General features: G+C 40.7%; 1 protein-coding gene across 5 annotated transcripts in view; it reads right to left on the reverse strand.

The window, feature by feature from the left end:
- Nucleotides 1-14,977, reverse strand: part of CTNND2 (catenin delta 2) — a 669,170-nt gene that overhangs the window by 264,248 nt on the left and 389,945 nt on the right. For all 5 annotated transcript variants that reach the window (XM_068931423.1, XM_068931424.1, XM_068931421.1 and 2 more), the window contains one exon: nt 6,669-6,863. In XM_068931423.1, coding sequence (XP_068787524.1) covers nt 6,669-6,863 — 195 coding nt within the window. The remainder of the gene's footprint in view (nt 1-6,668; nt 6,864-14,977) is intronic.

The raw sequence follows: 14,977 nt of genomic DNA on the forward strand, positions 1-14,977 counted from the left end.
TTACCAAGTGGCTACTCAATATAAGGTATTGTAAATTACTATCAAAAATATATCTCTCAAAGCAAAAAGTTTGAAAAAACTTTCTCTTCTCTTAGATATTATTTGAATCTTGTTAACTATTTCACATGCAATAAAAGTGAAAAAAGTTAAATGGATATGGATTAAAATGGTTAAAAAAATAGTTTCTCTCTAAAAGCAGACACAGAAAAACACTGCCAATTTGCAATGCCACAGGATTACAATAAAGTAGGCTTATTTATTCCTCAAAGAAGAGTAAATCACCCTATTTTATCGGATAAAGATGTCTAACTTTCTTTATATACTAACATTTCCAAATATTAAAAAAAAATTCATACTCTTAAAACTCTTCACCTTGAAATAACGATGATTTCTAAAAATATCAAATATTTATTTTCATATGTAATAAAGTATTTACAGTTTTGTCAAAATGATGCACTCTGGACCAAGTGATGTATCCTTCGTGAGCCCTGTGCTCCTTTTATGAGGGATAACAAAGCAGCTAAAAGACTCGATTAAATTTTGAAAATCAGGCAAAAAAAGCTGAACAGGTCAGTGGAACCAGCACCAAAAACACACAGCAGACGACACGCTTGCTTTTTAGAAGCGGCACCAAGCACTCCATTTAATGTACCTCTGCCCCTCTGCTGTAAAGTTCTCAACTGACAAAATGTGACTTGCATCGATTCAGCAGTCACAGCTGCCACAGACTGCCGTCTCCCAAGGTGATAAAACAGTCTTCTGCCGGCAGAGAGGCTCTCCTTCCCAGAGCAAGGGAAGGTCTCTGCCACCACAGTGCCAGCAGCAGAAGAAACGCAGGGCAGAAGCAAGGAGCTACCAGCCATAGCAGCTTTCCAGCACTGATCTCACAATGTTGTCAGGTCAATAGGACAGAAGTTCAAAAGGACTGGAAGCGCAGCTCTGCTTCTTAAAAAAAGGGAACTCCTAGTCTGTGCAGACAAGAGGCACCAGAAGGTGGCACTGCAAACAGGACGTGCACAGATGCCTTGTGCTTCGGAGGCAGCAGGAGAAGGGAAGAGCTAGGATTGCATTGCCCTGCTTCTCTTGAGCACCATAAACAAGGGAAGAGAGAGGGTCAGAGCCATGTGTATGCCTCCAAGCCCCATAACCAACACAAAATGCAATGCAGTCGATTTTGTAAGGCCTGTCACTGTCTGGGGTAGCAGTTTTGCTTGTCAATCTTCTCATCAGACCTCGCCTAACCTCCAGGACAGCAAAAGCCAGGGCCAATGGCAGCAGGTGCGGGCAGCAAACAGGCATGACAGCCTCGATCCTCTTCTCTTCCCTCCAATACCACGTCTAATCTGTCCCCAACACGCATTCGCAGAAAGGAACAAGTCCGTAGATCTAAACTGTACTCTACTCGTAAAGGCTTCCAGGCCATCACAGAAGAAAGATTGTCCTCTGACAGTAAACACTACTCCTACCCGACAAAAATAAGAACAACTTTTACATGAGAAAAATAGCGTTATAAATAACTAAGAGCAGCGTTTGACATAAGTCACTCCTAGGTGCAGGTTCCTCTCGTTCAGTCAGAGAGGGATCCAACAGGAATGGGAAGGAAGGGGCAGAAGAGGAAGATAGCGTCTATCCAGAAAGATAATAGTATTTCTCCCTTTCAGGGGCTTTTCCTGTGTTGTGCCACAGGACAATAAAAACTGGAATTTTCCCTGCCATTCGCAGGCCCTTGAACAGAAACTACAGTTAGAAGAAAGAGGCCAGAAAAGTCGTTTCTTGCTGTATTCCCCTCCTGTGCCCTTCACTCAGTGCAGAAGCTAAACATGAACCACTGAAAGCACTTCCAATAAGGACTTTTTTGCCTAGCTACTGCTACTGAGTTGTAACCCTCTTGGCAGACGCAGTCAGGACCAACCTATAGCAGATAACTCTTCTCTCTAAGGAAGGGAGCCCACTTAACTCACCATGGCAACAACAGTACAGTTTCGCTACACTGAGCTCTCCTGACAGTGCTCTCCCTCTGCACAGAAATCCAACTTACACAGAAGCCACATTTCTGTTTTGCACTTGCCATCATAAATTTCGCAGGCCTCTCTTCTTTGATTAGCATTCTCCACCGTGGCCCCGAGGAGGTGGCACAGCTTGCAGCAGCGCAGCTTTTATTAAAAGACAGCTTCAGAATTGGCGCATGGGTCAAAGCACTGGGCGCTGGCCCGAGCAAGCTCAGCAAGACCCAATCTGAAGGAGGACGCCACAGGAGGAGCTGCAGGACAGCCCCGCAGCCCTCTATGCGGACAGGGGCATTGGGCAACTTCTGAGGTAGCAAAGAGAAATGCTGCAAGAACGTTCCTCGCCTCCCCTCCCGCTGCCCCCAGGACCCATTTCAAGAGCACGCTTGGTAAACCCTTCGAGTCCTGTGCACTCTCCAGGTAATGCATATTTTGACTGCTTTGCTTTCACTGTTCACTTCCAATACATTCTTTGCTTTGGGGTCCTCTGTTCCCCATCAGCAGTACCACACCTGCTCAAGCACAGACCCCGTTCTCCCTTCTCTCAACCTGTCCCCCCACCCCTTTCTCCCTCTCTCTCTGTATAACCACAGAAGAGTTCTCAAAGGGCCTTGCATATCCTGTCTTCACCATTAGGTGCTTCTGGTCTGCACAGACAGCATATAAAGCTAATGTCAACTGGCAGCATGACCATAGCTGCTGAACTTCCCATGGTTGAGCTACGTTACGAGGCATTCCCCACAGTGACTTGCTGGGGGGGCCAGATGGCAGAGATCATCATCATCCTGAACATCGTGAGGAAGTAGTTAAGCTTCCTTCAAGGCTGTCAGGGTTCCTTTGGTGCCAGCGAGATGCATACATCCTTCACAGAACGGAGGACTCATTTGTCCATGGCTGGTTCTTCCATGCCACTTGTGTGAGGTCCAGGAAAAAGATACTCACCTGCAGCCCCTGAAACAGATTAGCGTTCTTTAAACCACAAGCACTCTGCAGGTTCTGAGGTCTACGCATGCACGATACACCAATGTCTGCCCCATTTTTAAGCAGCAGCACTTTTTTTCAATCAATAAAGTCACAGGCCCACTTTGGGTAGGGTTTAAATTAAGCACAGAACTCTATTTATAACCTCAGCCATTTGGTAACAGTATTCTTTCACAGCTCTTAATACTTTTATCCCTCCAGATCACACCTCTCTACAGAAGAGGCCTCTTCTCTTTCATCAACACAACTTGATGAAAACAAGGTGCACATCCAAACGCAGTGCTGTCAGGTTCCACAGGGCAATAGCAACTCCTCTCACAAGCACTACCGCCGCCATACTTGTGTTCCTGTGCTGCAGGTCAAGAACATCAGTTCAGAACTAGAAGGAAGTTGCTTTCTGTTCAAGGAAGTTATGGAAACCCCACTCTAGTAAAATAGTGAGATCCTACCAGCTTGGACTTGCTTCATGTTTAATATTAATTATCAATAATTAAGTTAAACAGAAGGAACAGAACCCTAGTCCAAACTTCTAGTCCCACAAATTAAACAAATGAGCCAAAGAAAACTTACCTATATTTCTGTATCCCTTCTGGCTGGGAGGAAATCCTTCCTCTCTGCTAAGTAACAACACTTTTCAAATTCCAGTGACGCACATGTAAAAATCGCATCAAATAAGTTTAAGTCTACCATTATTAACTATATGTATACTGCTAGTTTTAGCGCCACAGTTTAGTTTGCTACTTCACGTAACAGAAAAGGCATTACCCTTTGAAGAACAAAAGGGACTGCTAATCTCAATTTGATCTGCTAAAAACCACAGACCAAAGAATTCTATGCAGCTATTTCTGTCAACTTTGAAAGATTATTCTTAGCTTGGACAGAAGAACCGCAGTACACCCAGTCATAATTTAAACTACAAGGTGATGAAGAATTCACCCTGCCCCTATCTAAAGATACGTCAGTAAGGGATATGATTTTTAAGATCCTCCTACTTTATACGTTCTGTAATATGTTGCCCTTACTGCAGCCCTTACTATAGCCCTTACTATTGGCATGCATTTCATCCATTAGTAAAATATAAAGAAAATACAAATATTCAAAAAATGTAGTGACTAAATTGAAAAAAAAAATTGAACATATCTCAGCTTGTAGAGAAATTTTAAAACTGCTCACTGAATATCGATTTACCTAGGTGATGAGAAACTGAGTGGGCTTTATCCTTAGTTGTATAACCATTCCTCAGCGTAGTAAGTACTCTGAAGTTCAAAAAAGAGCAAGAGGTGACGTCTGTTTTAAAAGTGAAGAAAAATTCCCATTCTGAGCGTCACTTAATCTTCCAAATTAAGTGAAATTTTCAAATTCAGGAAGTGCCTTCTCTTCTAAAATACTGTACAAAAACAAATGTTTTGCAAGTATAACAAGCATAATTTTTGTTTCTAATGGTTAATGTCAACTGCAGAGAAAAAAAAAATCTCGACTTAGTCTAAGGACCTATGCCCTGACAAAGTTTGCCTTTCTGTACTCCTATAATTCATTTAGCTATGTTTCTACACCAAAATATATCAATGAAATAGTTTGCCCGTTTCTTTGAGTGACATTAGTCTATAGAGAAGCATACTGAAGAAGCCTTGTGTCCTCTCCTCTCTTCCTCTCCCGCGATTCGTGCACACAAGATGTGCAAGACATGAACGTATCTTCAGGGAGTACACAGCAATCTGCATCCCTCAAATCCTACACAAGTAGTCAAAGCAGACAGCTATTCAGTCCTGCATTAAAAAGCACTCAGACAGCCCAACAGACAAACCAAGATTTAGATGTGCCAAACTTAATTTGGACTCCCATTTACTCTACTATTTTGAGAAAAACTGTATTGTCTCCTTCATCAGAAGAAATATGTTTCTTCAGATATTTGTGGCAGAGGCAGAAACAGTCAAGTCCAGGCCAGCCTGAGACTCCTTCTGAGCGTAGACGGCTCATCAGGCTCGTTCTCTGCAAGACTGACAGCAGTGAGAATCAACCCAAAGCAAAGCTGGGCTCATGGCGTAGCCATTCTTCAGAATGGGTCTGGAGCAATGCTCAAATTCGCATCGCCAGTATGGCAAAATACATTTCAACTTCAAGACCATCTACACTATCTAAACCAGTGTCGTCTTCTGTAAATTTTTCACTGAAAAACCTTCCTCAGGTATTACCCACTAACATCCTGTGCCCCAGTTTCATTCACTATAATTATCTACGTTCACAGGTTTTCCTTATTTATGGAGGCGTTGTGAAAATAACTGCGCAACAGTTACAAACCAGCCCACTACTTCTGCAGAGAGAACTAAAGGATATTTTGTAAGCAAAACAAGAAACTCTTCAGGGCATGAATAGGGAAGAATGGACGCTATAGGAAACATAAGGCCACATGCTGAACATGGGCAGGATTAAAGCTCTATATAAAAAGTTGCTTCACTCACTATCACTGCCTCTGCTGCTCAGTGATTTAGACAGAAGTCTTGCCCCTTCCAGCAAGGTATCGTTATCTTTTGTCATATATACTCATAGGACTCCATGCAAAACATATACCACCACGGGAGGTTATTTGCACTAGAAAGTATCAGAAATGGTATTCTTAAATACCTGCAGCAGCTATGGAATTTTGAACTACAGAATTCTGTAAATGATTTCCTTTTAAGGATTTTCTCTTGCACTCTGAACACCCAAAAATTTCCAATAAGCAATAGTAATTTTCGATACACAAAAATTATCAGCTTTGCCTTGCAGAAAAGATTTTTAAAAGAAAAAAAAAAAAACTTTTAAAAGAAAGTAAAGATTCTTGCTCCAAAAAGTGCAATCCTTTTTCTTCAATTCTATGGAGCGATTTGGGAATGGACAGAATCATCACTATTCCATCATTGCAGCAATGATAAAAAACAGAAATACTTACAATTCCTAAGGCAAGTTCTTTCTACATCTGCTTTAGACTATTTTGTCTGTGGCATTTATGTACTCTAACTATTCTGTGCATTAAATACCATAAATATCCCTGTTGATTTGTGATCTATTTGTGGGTAGCAACATACAGCTGTATTTCATTTGCTTGACAGGACATTTTGCAAGTAGGACTCGTGCACCAATTCATTTCATGGCCAATCATTACTATTTTATGAATAAATCAGTGTTGCTAACAGCTTTTCTCTATGCCACAGTTCACTTTTATATCTGTATACCTAATACCTCAGTGGCCCTCTGTATGACAGCAGAACAATATTTACTCTATGATTGACTGACTTGAAAAAGCAAGTGATTAACTCTTCAGCTTCCTGTGGAAAGAACTTTGCAGTTCTTTTGAGACACACAAGATACCTTTGCAAGCAAAAAAACTAGAAGTTTCTTTAGCGTAACTAGATTTTTCTTGAAGATAACATGTAAGATTAACAAAAACATTCTCCGTCCGTAAAAGTAAGCCCTCCCCCCAAATCAGCGTAACCTACAGTGTATATCTAGCACAACATAAAGTACTTCTACGTTTTGTGCATGCCTTTAGGGTTCCACTGATAGCTGCCAAGTGCGTGAGGTATCTTGTTGGACTGGCATGCACAGGATACATTCGTTTAGCACATCAAAAAAACAAGTATTAGTACTAAAGAACAAGATAAAGCTCAAAGACAGACAGTCATGCAAGTTACATCCACCTACCTGTACTAGTGCGGTATGTGCCTGTGTGTGCTGGTTGCAGAGGGTCCCCCTGACTCTGGCTGAGACTCCTCATAGGGGGCTTCTGGTAAACTCTGTCTTCGTAAATAGGATCTATGTGGTGCTCTGGAGACTGCAGGGCCCTTAACTCGGAGCCAAGGTGGCTGTGCTGGCTGCTGTAAGATGCCCGAGACCCAGCTGCAAACAGATTTATAAGAGACATTTAAGACAGAGGGAAAAACTGAGGAATATAGGATCTGACATATGAAAAGCTTACTTCAAAGTAGCACATCAACAAAACAAAAATCAAATAAATAAATAAATATTTTCAACATAAAAGGAGAAATAGCATGCAATGGCAGCAGCAGCTCAAGTTAATCACCTTACTTGCATCATCCAGCTGCCTGCATCTACTCCAAAACCTCATTTCTTCCAAGGAAATTACATATTTTGGAGAGATAGATATCATGAAAGGCCAATAAAAATCTCTCCCCCTTCCATGAGGAAAAGAAAAAAAAAAAGCTGTGAGATCCAGGAATATCCTGCACCAAGTGGCCCACAGCAGACTCAAGACTGGGGGAGAAGGTGGGAGAAGCAGAGTCAGAACTAGATTCATGTGCTGTGTCCATATCTGAAGATCTAAAAACAAAATAAGTTATAGTTGATAAACAAATATAGTCATATGAAAGCTGATTTTTTTGCTGCTTCACTGGAAGTACAATAAAGCAGTTGTGCCTTATCAGCAATTTGCCCTCGACTGTGTAAAAATTCTTTTCCTAAGACTTTCTATATCCTAAATCCTTTGAGGATGAATAAATTAAATGTATCTTGCAAAAAATATTTTAAGGATACAACTTTTAATTTAATAACAAGAACAGCTGGAACTTTATTAAAATATTTTTATTCTACTACTAAAACAATATTTTCTATTATAATATTAAAAAAGAGACACGCATATTTCCAACTACGATTAGTCTTGCCCTTTGAATCCCTTTGTCGTATTAGTAACTTAGGCACTTCACTTCTGTGGTCCATTTGCGGTCCGTTCCCAAGGACAGTCCTGGGGAAGCCACAGAAGCTTACAAATTTTTAAAACAAGAAGCAAGCAACTATTCTAGTAACACCTCATAAAGGTCTGGCCACAAAGGTCTATACCACAAAGTGTTAACATCCTATTTAAATGTTTAGAAAAGCAATCAAAGATGCTTCTATCACATCCCTTGCTGACACTTGCTAAAATTAAAATCCTGGATATGGGTAGAGCTCTATTAGCTTCACTTACGCTGCTCAAATTGTGACGCCATGCCTGCAGAAAACTACTACCATGCTCACTGTTTATGCATTTGGGGCATAAACAAACACTAAATATTTTTATAATTGAAAACAAAGCTGTAAAGTGGTATGTGATCTAAACAAAAGGACAGAAAGGAGAAAAAGACACTAAGTTACTTCAGCTTTAATACAAGTTGTCTAGAGAAAAGGAATAGTTCCTTCAGTTTCCTCCTAATCTGCTTGTGCCATACTTATGTGTTCTTCCAAATCCATTCGGAATCCAACTCCATTTGTGCTTAAGCGGAATATTCTATTGGCACTTGTTCCCTTCCAACACTTTTCAAACTGGCTTGCCATTGGCACAGCTACTGCGAGTAATTCTGCTGTCCCCCTTACTAGAAAGTCTGCCAAGAATCCCAGTTCCACATTTTATTTATAACTACTGCAATTATCTAGGAAGTTCATATGACCATTACAGAATTAAATTCTGCATGGTCCACATTTTCAAAATGCTCTTTAACCCAGCATCTTTGAGACTGATTCCCAGAACAGCTGAGCAGCTCCACTAAAGTCTAGTATCCTTCAGATGGGCCTAAAACCCAGCCTATTATGATTATGTCCAAATTTCTGCATGAGCTGCTTCACTGTGTACTTGGTTCAATATGCATTCCAGAAAAAAAAAATGTGAAAAACTGAGACAACATTTTAGCGGTTCAAGAGTGCATCAGCAAACCGAACCTGCTCCACAGTAAAGAATTATGCCTTGTTCTTCAAGTACTATGACTCTTTTGTGCATTTCCAAATTAACAATACTCTTAGGAGCAAAGAATTTTCCCCTACTCCTGCCTCCAATGAAATAATATGCAATATTATGAACTGTATTTTTCCCATTGAATTCACTGTTAGTATAACCCAAACATTAACATGTACTCAACAGTTTCGCTAGTAATCTGGCGAGGAGGGCTTAATTCAACTTCTTTTGTACTCTACCAACAGTTCTGAATCTGCAAGTATTAATATAAGTTTATTTTTAAAAATACAATGGAGTTTATTTGCACACTGCAGATGCAGTCAAGACTCGAATACCGTTGTACAGAACAATAAGCTTATATACAACAAGAGAAAATTCTTGTCCAAAACACATTACAGTTCAATCAAACAAGTCTGGGAAGAGATGGCAAATAGTAGAAGAAAACTGACATAACTTGGCTAAAGTCACAAAACAGCTAAGTGACAGTCTAGAAATATCTTCAAGCCATCTGAATTGTAAGGTTTTGTGTAAACACCTTAAAAAAGGCTTCAAGAGTTATAACTATTAGGCAATAACTGCCATCCTCTCCATAAGGTATCAGGGAAACAAAGATTCCAGTAGATGAGTAAAACATTTTCATTTTAAAAACATAACCATTCTCAGTCTCAGAAATTAAGGTCATCAGAACACCAACCATGACAATATTTCTCTCTTTGTATTATGTGATTGTTACAGTAACAGTTACATTCTGTCATCTTCAGACAAATCTGTAGATTTTTCCATGGATGACCTGCTCATCAACTTATAAACTGCTCATCAGTTGCAAAGATGATGTATCTTACTGTACGTATTGTCTTTGAGTCATTTTAATGGGTTACAGATTTGTCCAATCATAGAGAGTAATGAAACTACTCAATAAAGATGTAAGTACTCTGTAAAGAAACATGTACTTTCTAAAGCATGTCCCGTGAACACATTTAGTTTCAAATAGAAAACTAATGCTTTTCTACGGGGCTCAACATGCAATTTTACTACACTATTACACTGTGAAAACAATATTTAAACACGAATACTGGTACCCTTTTATAGATCTTAAATTTAGTAAAAAGATTCATAAAATTTTTAAAAAGATGGAATATTGACACCACTTTTAATATTTCTATCAAACTGGTACTTCAAAAGCTGGAATAGCAAGTTCTGTTTTCAGTTAAAATCTTCTCCGTATCATTGCTCTTATTTTTATGTATATTGATTTATCAAAGTGTCAACTTTGGAACAACAAACTTTTACTGCATATTTTATTTAAATATTAAAATCAACTAACCAGCAGCTATTGGGAGCTATTGGTGGATTCCGGATAGCTGCATCCTACACCTCATCTATACACCGAGACAGCCCCTCTACCATATTCTGCTGATACTTGGGAAAACATTGGCAAAATTGTCAGGATAACTGAGCAAAATGAAAGTTGTGAATCACACCCAGAGAACTGATGCCACTAAGAAAGGACACAGGTTCAACGCCTCCTGCCTGCATCTTGGGTTAGCTGCAAAAAGCTACCTTCTTTACCACCTGAAGCTGCAAGCTGACCCGTATGGTTTGCTTCAGAACAACTTGCATTAATGCAGTCCCAAGGTCAAAGAGGTCCAGAAAAACAACAAGGTCAGAATGGAAAGGAAACAGTCTACCACCAGGAGGTAATAAAATGCTGGATTACCAAGGCCCATTAACATTCCAGCACTCAGGGACGCTCACTGCCCTCAGAAGGTTCTTCCTTAAACCTCACGCCACCACAAATGTAGTGCTTCCCGCAAACTGCACATGTCCAAACCCTGTTCTCAACCAGCCGCAGTGCCTCCTCCCCCAACACCGACGCTGCGCCTCTATGGGCTTCTCGAAACCAAAGCAGCTATGCGTATCAAAGCCACACACAGGTTCTGAAAACAGTCACCCCCCTCCCCAACCCAACCCTCCCAAACAGCAATACTGTTCCCTTGGTAGAGTACAGAGCAGCAAGTATATTCAAGATGAGTTCATAAACAAATTCAAACATAACTCATTAAAACCTACAGTTTTGCAAGTTGGTAATTGCAATGTATTCAACATCAGACTAGACACAGGATTCTTACGACCAAGGTTCTGCAGAAGGGATGCTTTTTTCCCTTCTGGATGAGAAGGGGTAGAAAAATAAAGACACCAAACCGTTACTCCAGGGCTAAAGAAACCACTTAAGTAGCCCAATCTGCAGTTAGACAAAAAGTTAGAGAAAATCCTGAGAAATGATTTGACTGCAGTGCCTGCGATTCATGATCGAATGCATCATTCATTCTGCTGCGATGTAAGGGCTCTAAAAGAGCTGAGAGAAGCATCAAAACTGAAGCCAGGCAAATTCAAAAGCAAAATAGGGCACATTATTTTTTTTAAGCAGAAACTGAATAACCACAACAAAGCATAGAAGAAAGGGAGTCTTATTTATCTCCTGAAATCTTCAAATTAAGGCTGATATCCAAGAGAAAGTGGAATGCCCCTTCTTCTGCATTTCTGTGGAACTTGTGAAAACTGACTTTGCGGTGTGGCTCCAGCAGGTGGATAACATGAGCCTCCTATTTGGTAAATCAGGAGTAAGAAGCAAAAAATCTAAAAAGGGTTAGTTATTTTCCAGAAGTTTTATGGTATCTCAACATCCAGCTGGACACCAGTCACTAGTGGTGACCCTCGGGGTCAATGCTGGGGCCTGTACTGTTTAACATCTTCAGTAACGACCTGGATGATGGGACCGAATGCACCCTCAGCAAGTTTGCAGATGAGACGAAACTGGGAAGTGTAGCTGACACACCAGACAGCTGTGCTGCTACCCACAGGCTGGAGAAGTGGGCAGAGAGGAGCCTCATGCAGTTCAACAAAGGGAAGCACAAAGTCCTGGGGAGGACCCAGGGGAGGGGATAAACCCATGCACCAGTACAGGCTGGTGGGACAGACCAGTTGGAAAGCAGCTCTGCAGAGAAGGACCTAGGGGTTCCAATGGACAAGTTGAACAAGGGCCAACCACGCACCCTTGTGGCAAAGGTGGCCAGCTGTATCCTGAGCCGCACTGGGAAGAGCATTGCCAGCAGGTGGAGAGAAGCGATCCTTTCCCTCTACTCAGTCCTGGTGAGGCCATACCTGGAGTGCTGTGCTCAGTTCTGGGCTCCCCAGTACAAGAGAGACATGGAGCTCCTCGAGTGCGTCCAGTGAAGGACTAAGATGATTAAGGCACTGGAGCAACTCTCCAGTCACTCTCAGACAGGAAAGGCTGAGAGCTGGGACTGTTAGCCTGAAGAACAGAAAATTGGGGGGGGGGGGGGGCAGGGGGGCCCTCTGATCAGCGTTTCAGTTGGTGCCCGTTGCCTCTTGTCCTGTCACTGGGCACCACTAAGAAGAGTCTGGCCCCATCCTCTTGATACCCTCCCTCAGATCTGAAGTGCCTCTTGGTGACTGAGCACTGGAACAGGTTGCCCAGAGTCTCCATTCTTGGAAATACTCAAAACCCAACTGGAAAGAGTCCTGGGCAACCTGCTCCAGGTGACCCTGCTTGAGCAGGGGGTTGGACCACATGATCTCCAGAGGACCCTCCCAACCATTCTGTGATTCTGTAGTGAATGAAGATCTCACATTCCTAGAATCTTTGCTTCTCCCTGTATTCAAGAGAGCTAACAGAAAGCATCTGGGAAGAGTGCAATCCTACCTATTGGATGAAAAAGATCACCTCCACCCTTAACAATTAGAAAAAGAAAGACACTAAACGAAAATATTATTGAGATATGTTTCTCAGTAATATGGGGAAATGGTTATTTCCTATGGAAATGTCCCTTTTTGGCAAAAATCTCTTTTCACAGGGAGGAAAAAAATTACCAGACAGGTTACCAGACAAATGTAACGTGAGTGAAATACACAAAATAATCCCCAATTGCTTCTTCAGAGCTTGTGCGACCTACCATGGAAATAAATACGATACACATATTTGAATGACACTGCTAATCTGATAGTTCAGGTCAATAGAGTAAACCACTGTATCAGCAACATTTTTCACTTTAATAAACTAAAGTCAATAAATCTATCCCAATGACTCAAGCAGTCAGATATGCCTTTAATAAAGCCTGAACAGTCTTTATTTGTGCCTCCTGTGAAAGCCTTTACCACAAGTCATTCACCCTGCCGCAGCCCTAAGAAGGTGCCTTACAGATTCATGATACTCCAAACAGTTGGAGTAGCAACAGCACATGGTATTGTCCTCCTCTCCAAGATTTAAGAGCTCACGGGAATCATGCAATATGCAAGTCACCATCTAAACATGAAGAAAATCATCCAGGCATGATCAGATAAACTGTTCAGCCCCTCATTTTGAAATCTTCCATCACAAAATCTAAATTCATCTATGTTCATCAAGGGTCCTATTAAGCAGGTTCCTTTAGGCCTATGTTACACAAACATCATTAATGAGATATGAGCTGAGGGTGAAGCTCAAAGATAATTATATCACCATAAGAAACACTTATCAGTAATAGGCTTACACTGTTTAACTTAACTAGGTTATAAACCCACACATTTCAACAGATACTGTATCTGGCTACACGAGGCTCTAAGTATCAAACCTGGACTCTGAACAGACTACACACACAATGCACTCTACTTTGATTTCATAATAAAGAGGACTGATTATCCACAGCTGGCTGTATATACGTTTCATTTTAAACATAGTGACAACATTATTCATTTCATTTGCACCGAGTTTTCCTCAAATTACAAGTCAAAACTAACAAACCCTCACCACTGTGGATACAGGGATAGAAACTAAAAAGGAATTGCAGCTTTTGTAGCTTTGGTCCGTTGCATCCTTTTCAGTGGACTCAGCTAACTTTTGATTTAATCAGCACACTGTGACTGAAAATCCTGTGCAACGTGACTTCCATTTCTCTTAGATGCCTATCCTGAAACGTTACTGTCCTTACTAAAAAAATATACAGTACATCAGGTCAGTCAAGTAAATTATATTTTTAGTTCGTAATTCTGAAGAAGCATGAATGTGAGAAAGAGGAGATAAACATGCTCTCTACAGTAGGATTTCTACTCTTAACCGAGATGTAACGAGAGCTATTTTATAGACACTAACTTGTTTTAGTTTATGCAATAAAGAAGCTGATGTGAACCCAATTGTAGAATTAGAGAGAAGTAAAGTGTGTGTGTGGGGGGGGGGGTGAATGAAAAAGCATTCATGAAAGGAATTCTAGTAAAATACAAACTTTTTTGCCAGAAATATATGCAGAAATCTCTCCCAAATGTTTGTCTGCACATAAGCATCTTCTCCTTAAACTGACAGGAAAGAACAATCTACAACAGTATCTACAACAAATGTTACTATACTTAATAAACCAAAATCACATGACGGAAACATGGCGATACTGTGTGGTGCAAAACATGGTGCCAAAGAGAAGAAAACCTATCGAATGCAAGTACAGAAAGTGAATACAAATTGTCAAGACATGACAGATGGTTAAATTAACCAGTAAGACATGACAGGCCATATGGCGGTACCCGCTAATGCACACCTTGAGTATATATCACTTGGTGCCTCTAGCATACCAACGAACTGCATTCACCAGAACCAAAATACAGCAAACTCCTCTTAACTGGGTTCAGCTTTTTATTAAGTACAGTTTTCTCAGCTGTTTTGATTGTCTACACACACATTCTCTGAATGTATTTTATTTGGGTCTGAAGTTTTGCTTTCTCCGAATACAGGAATTAAAGATTAACTAACTAGAGATCAGAATTAGACTAACTTTTGTCTGTAAATTCTTTCTCCATTCTCACTACATTACTCTGACCATGACTCAGGACTGTTTGCAGGAATAAAGAAGAAAATAATACCATAACTGAATTGCCCCATTACTCCTGTTGCCTTTCAACTTATGTTAAGCTCTGGACACCCAGAAAAAACATAGATGTTTTACTTTTGAATCTCTGGTCTGAACCACATAATATCATTGCAAATATAGCGCATGCTACAGCATACCAGCCCCCAGAATTGAAAGGATAGACTTTCCTCGCTTGCCAGCATCTTAGACTGTTTTTCCTCAGGCTTTGTACTTAAAGAGTAAAGCATAATATGATATATGGCTTGGGACCCCAGGTGCACTACATGCTAATGGTGGAACCAAAGACAGTAAAACTTTAGCTGTGACAAGCGACTTCTTTTCTGTTCTTAAGCACATAATTTTTTTTTTTTTTGAAAAATCATGGTATCAATAGG

The sequence above is a fragment of the Struthio camelus genome, chromosome 2 (assembly GCF_040807025.1).
Source record: "Struthio camelus isolate bStrCam1 chromosome 2, bStrCam1.hap1, whole genome shotgun sequence".
Classification (NCBI taxonomy): domain Eukaryota; kingdom Metazoa; phylum Chordata; class Aves; order Struthioniformes; family Struthionidae; genus Struthio; species Struthio camelus.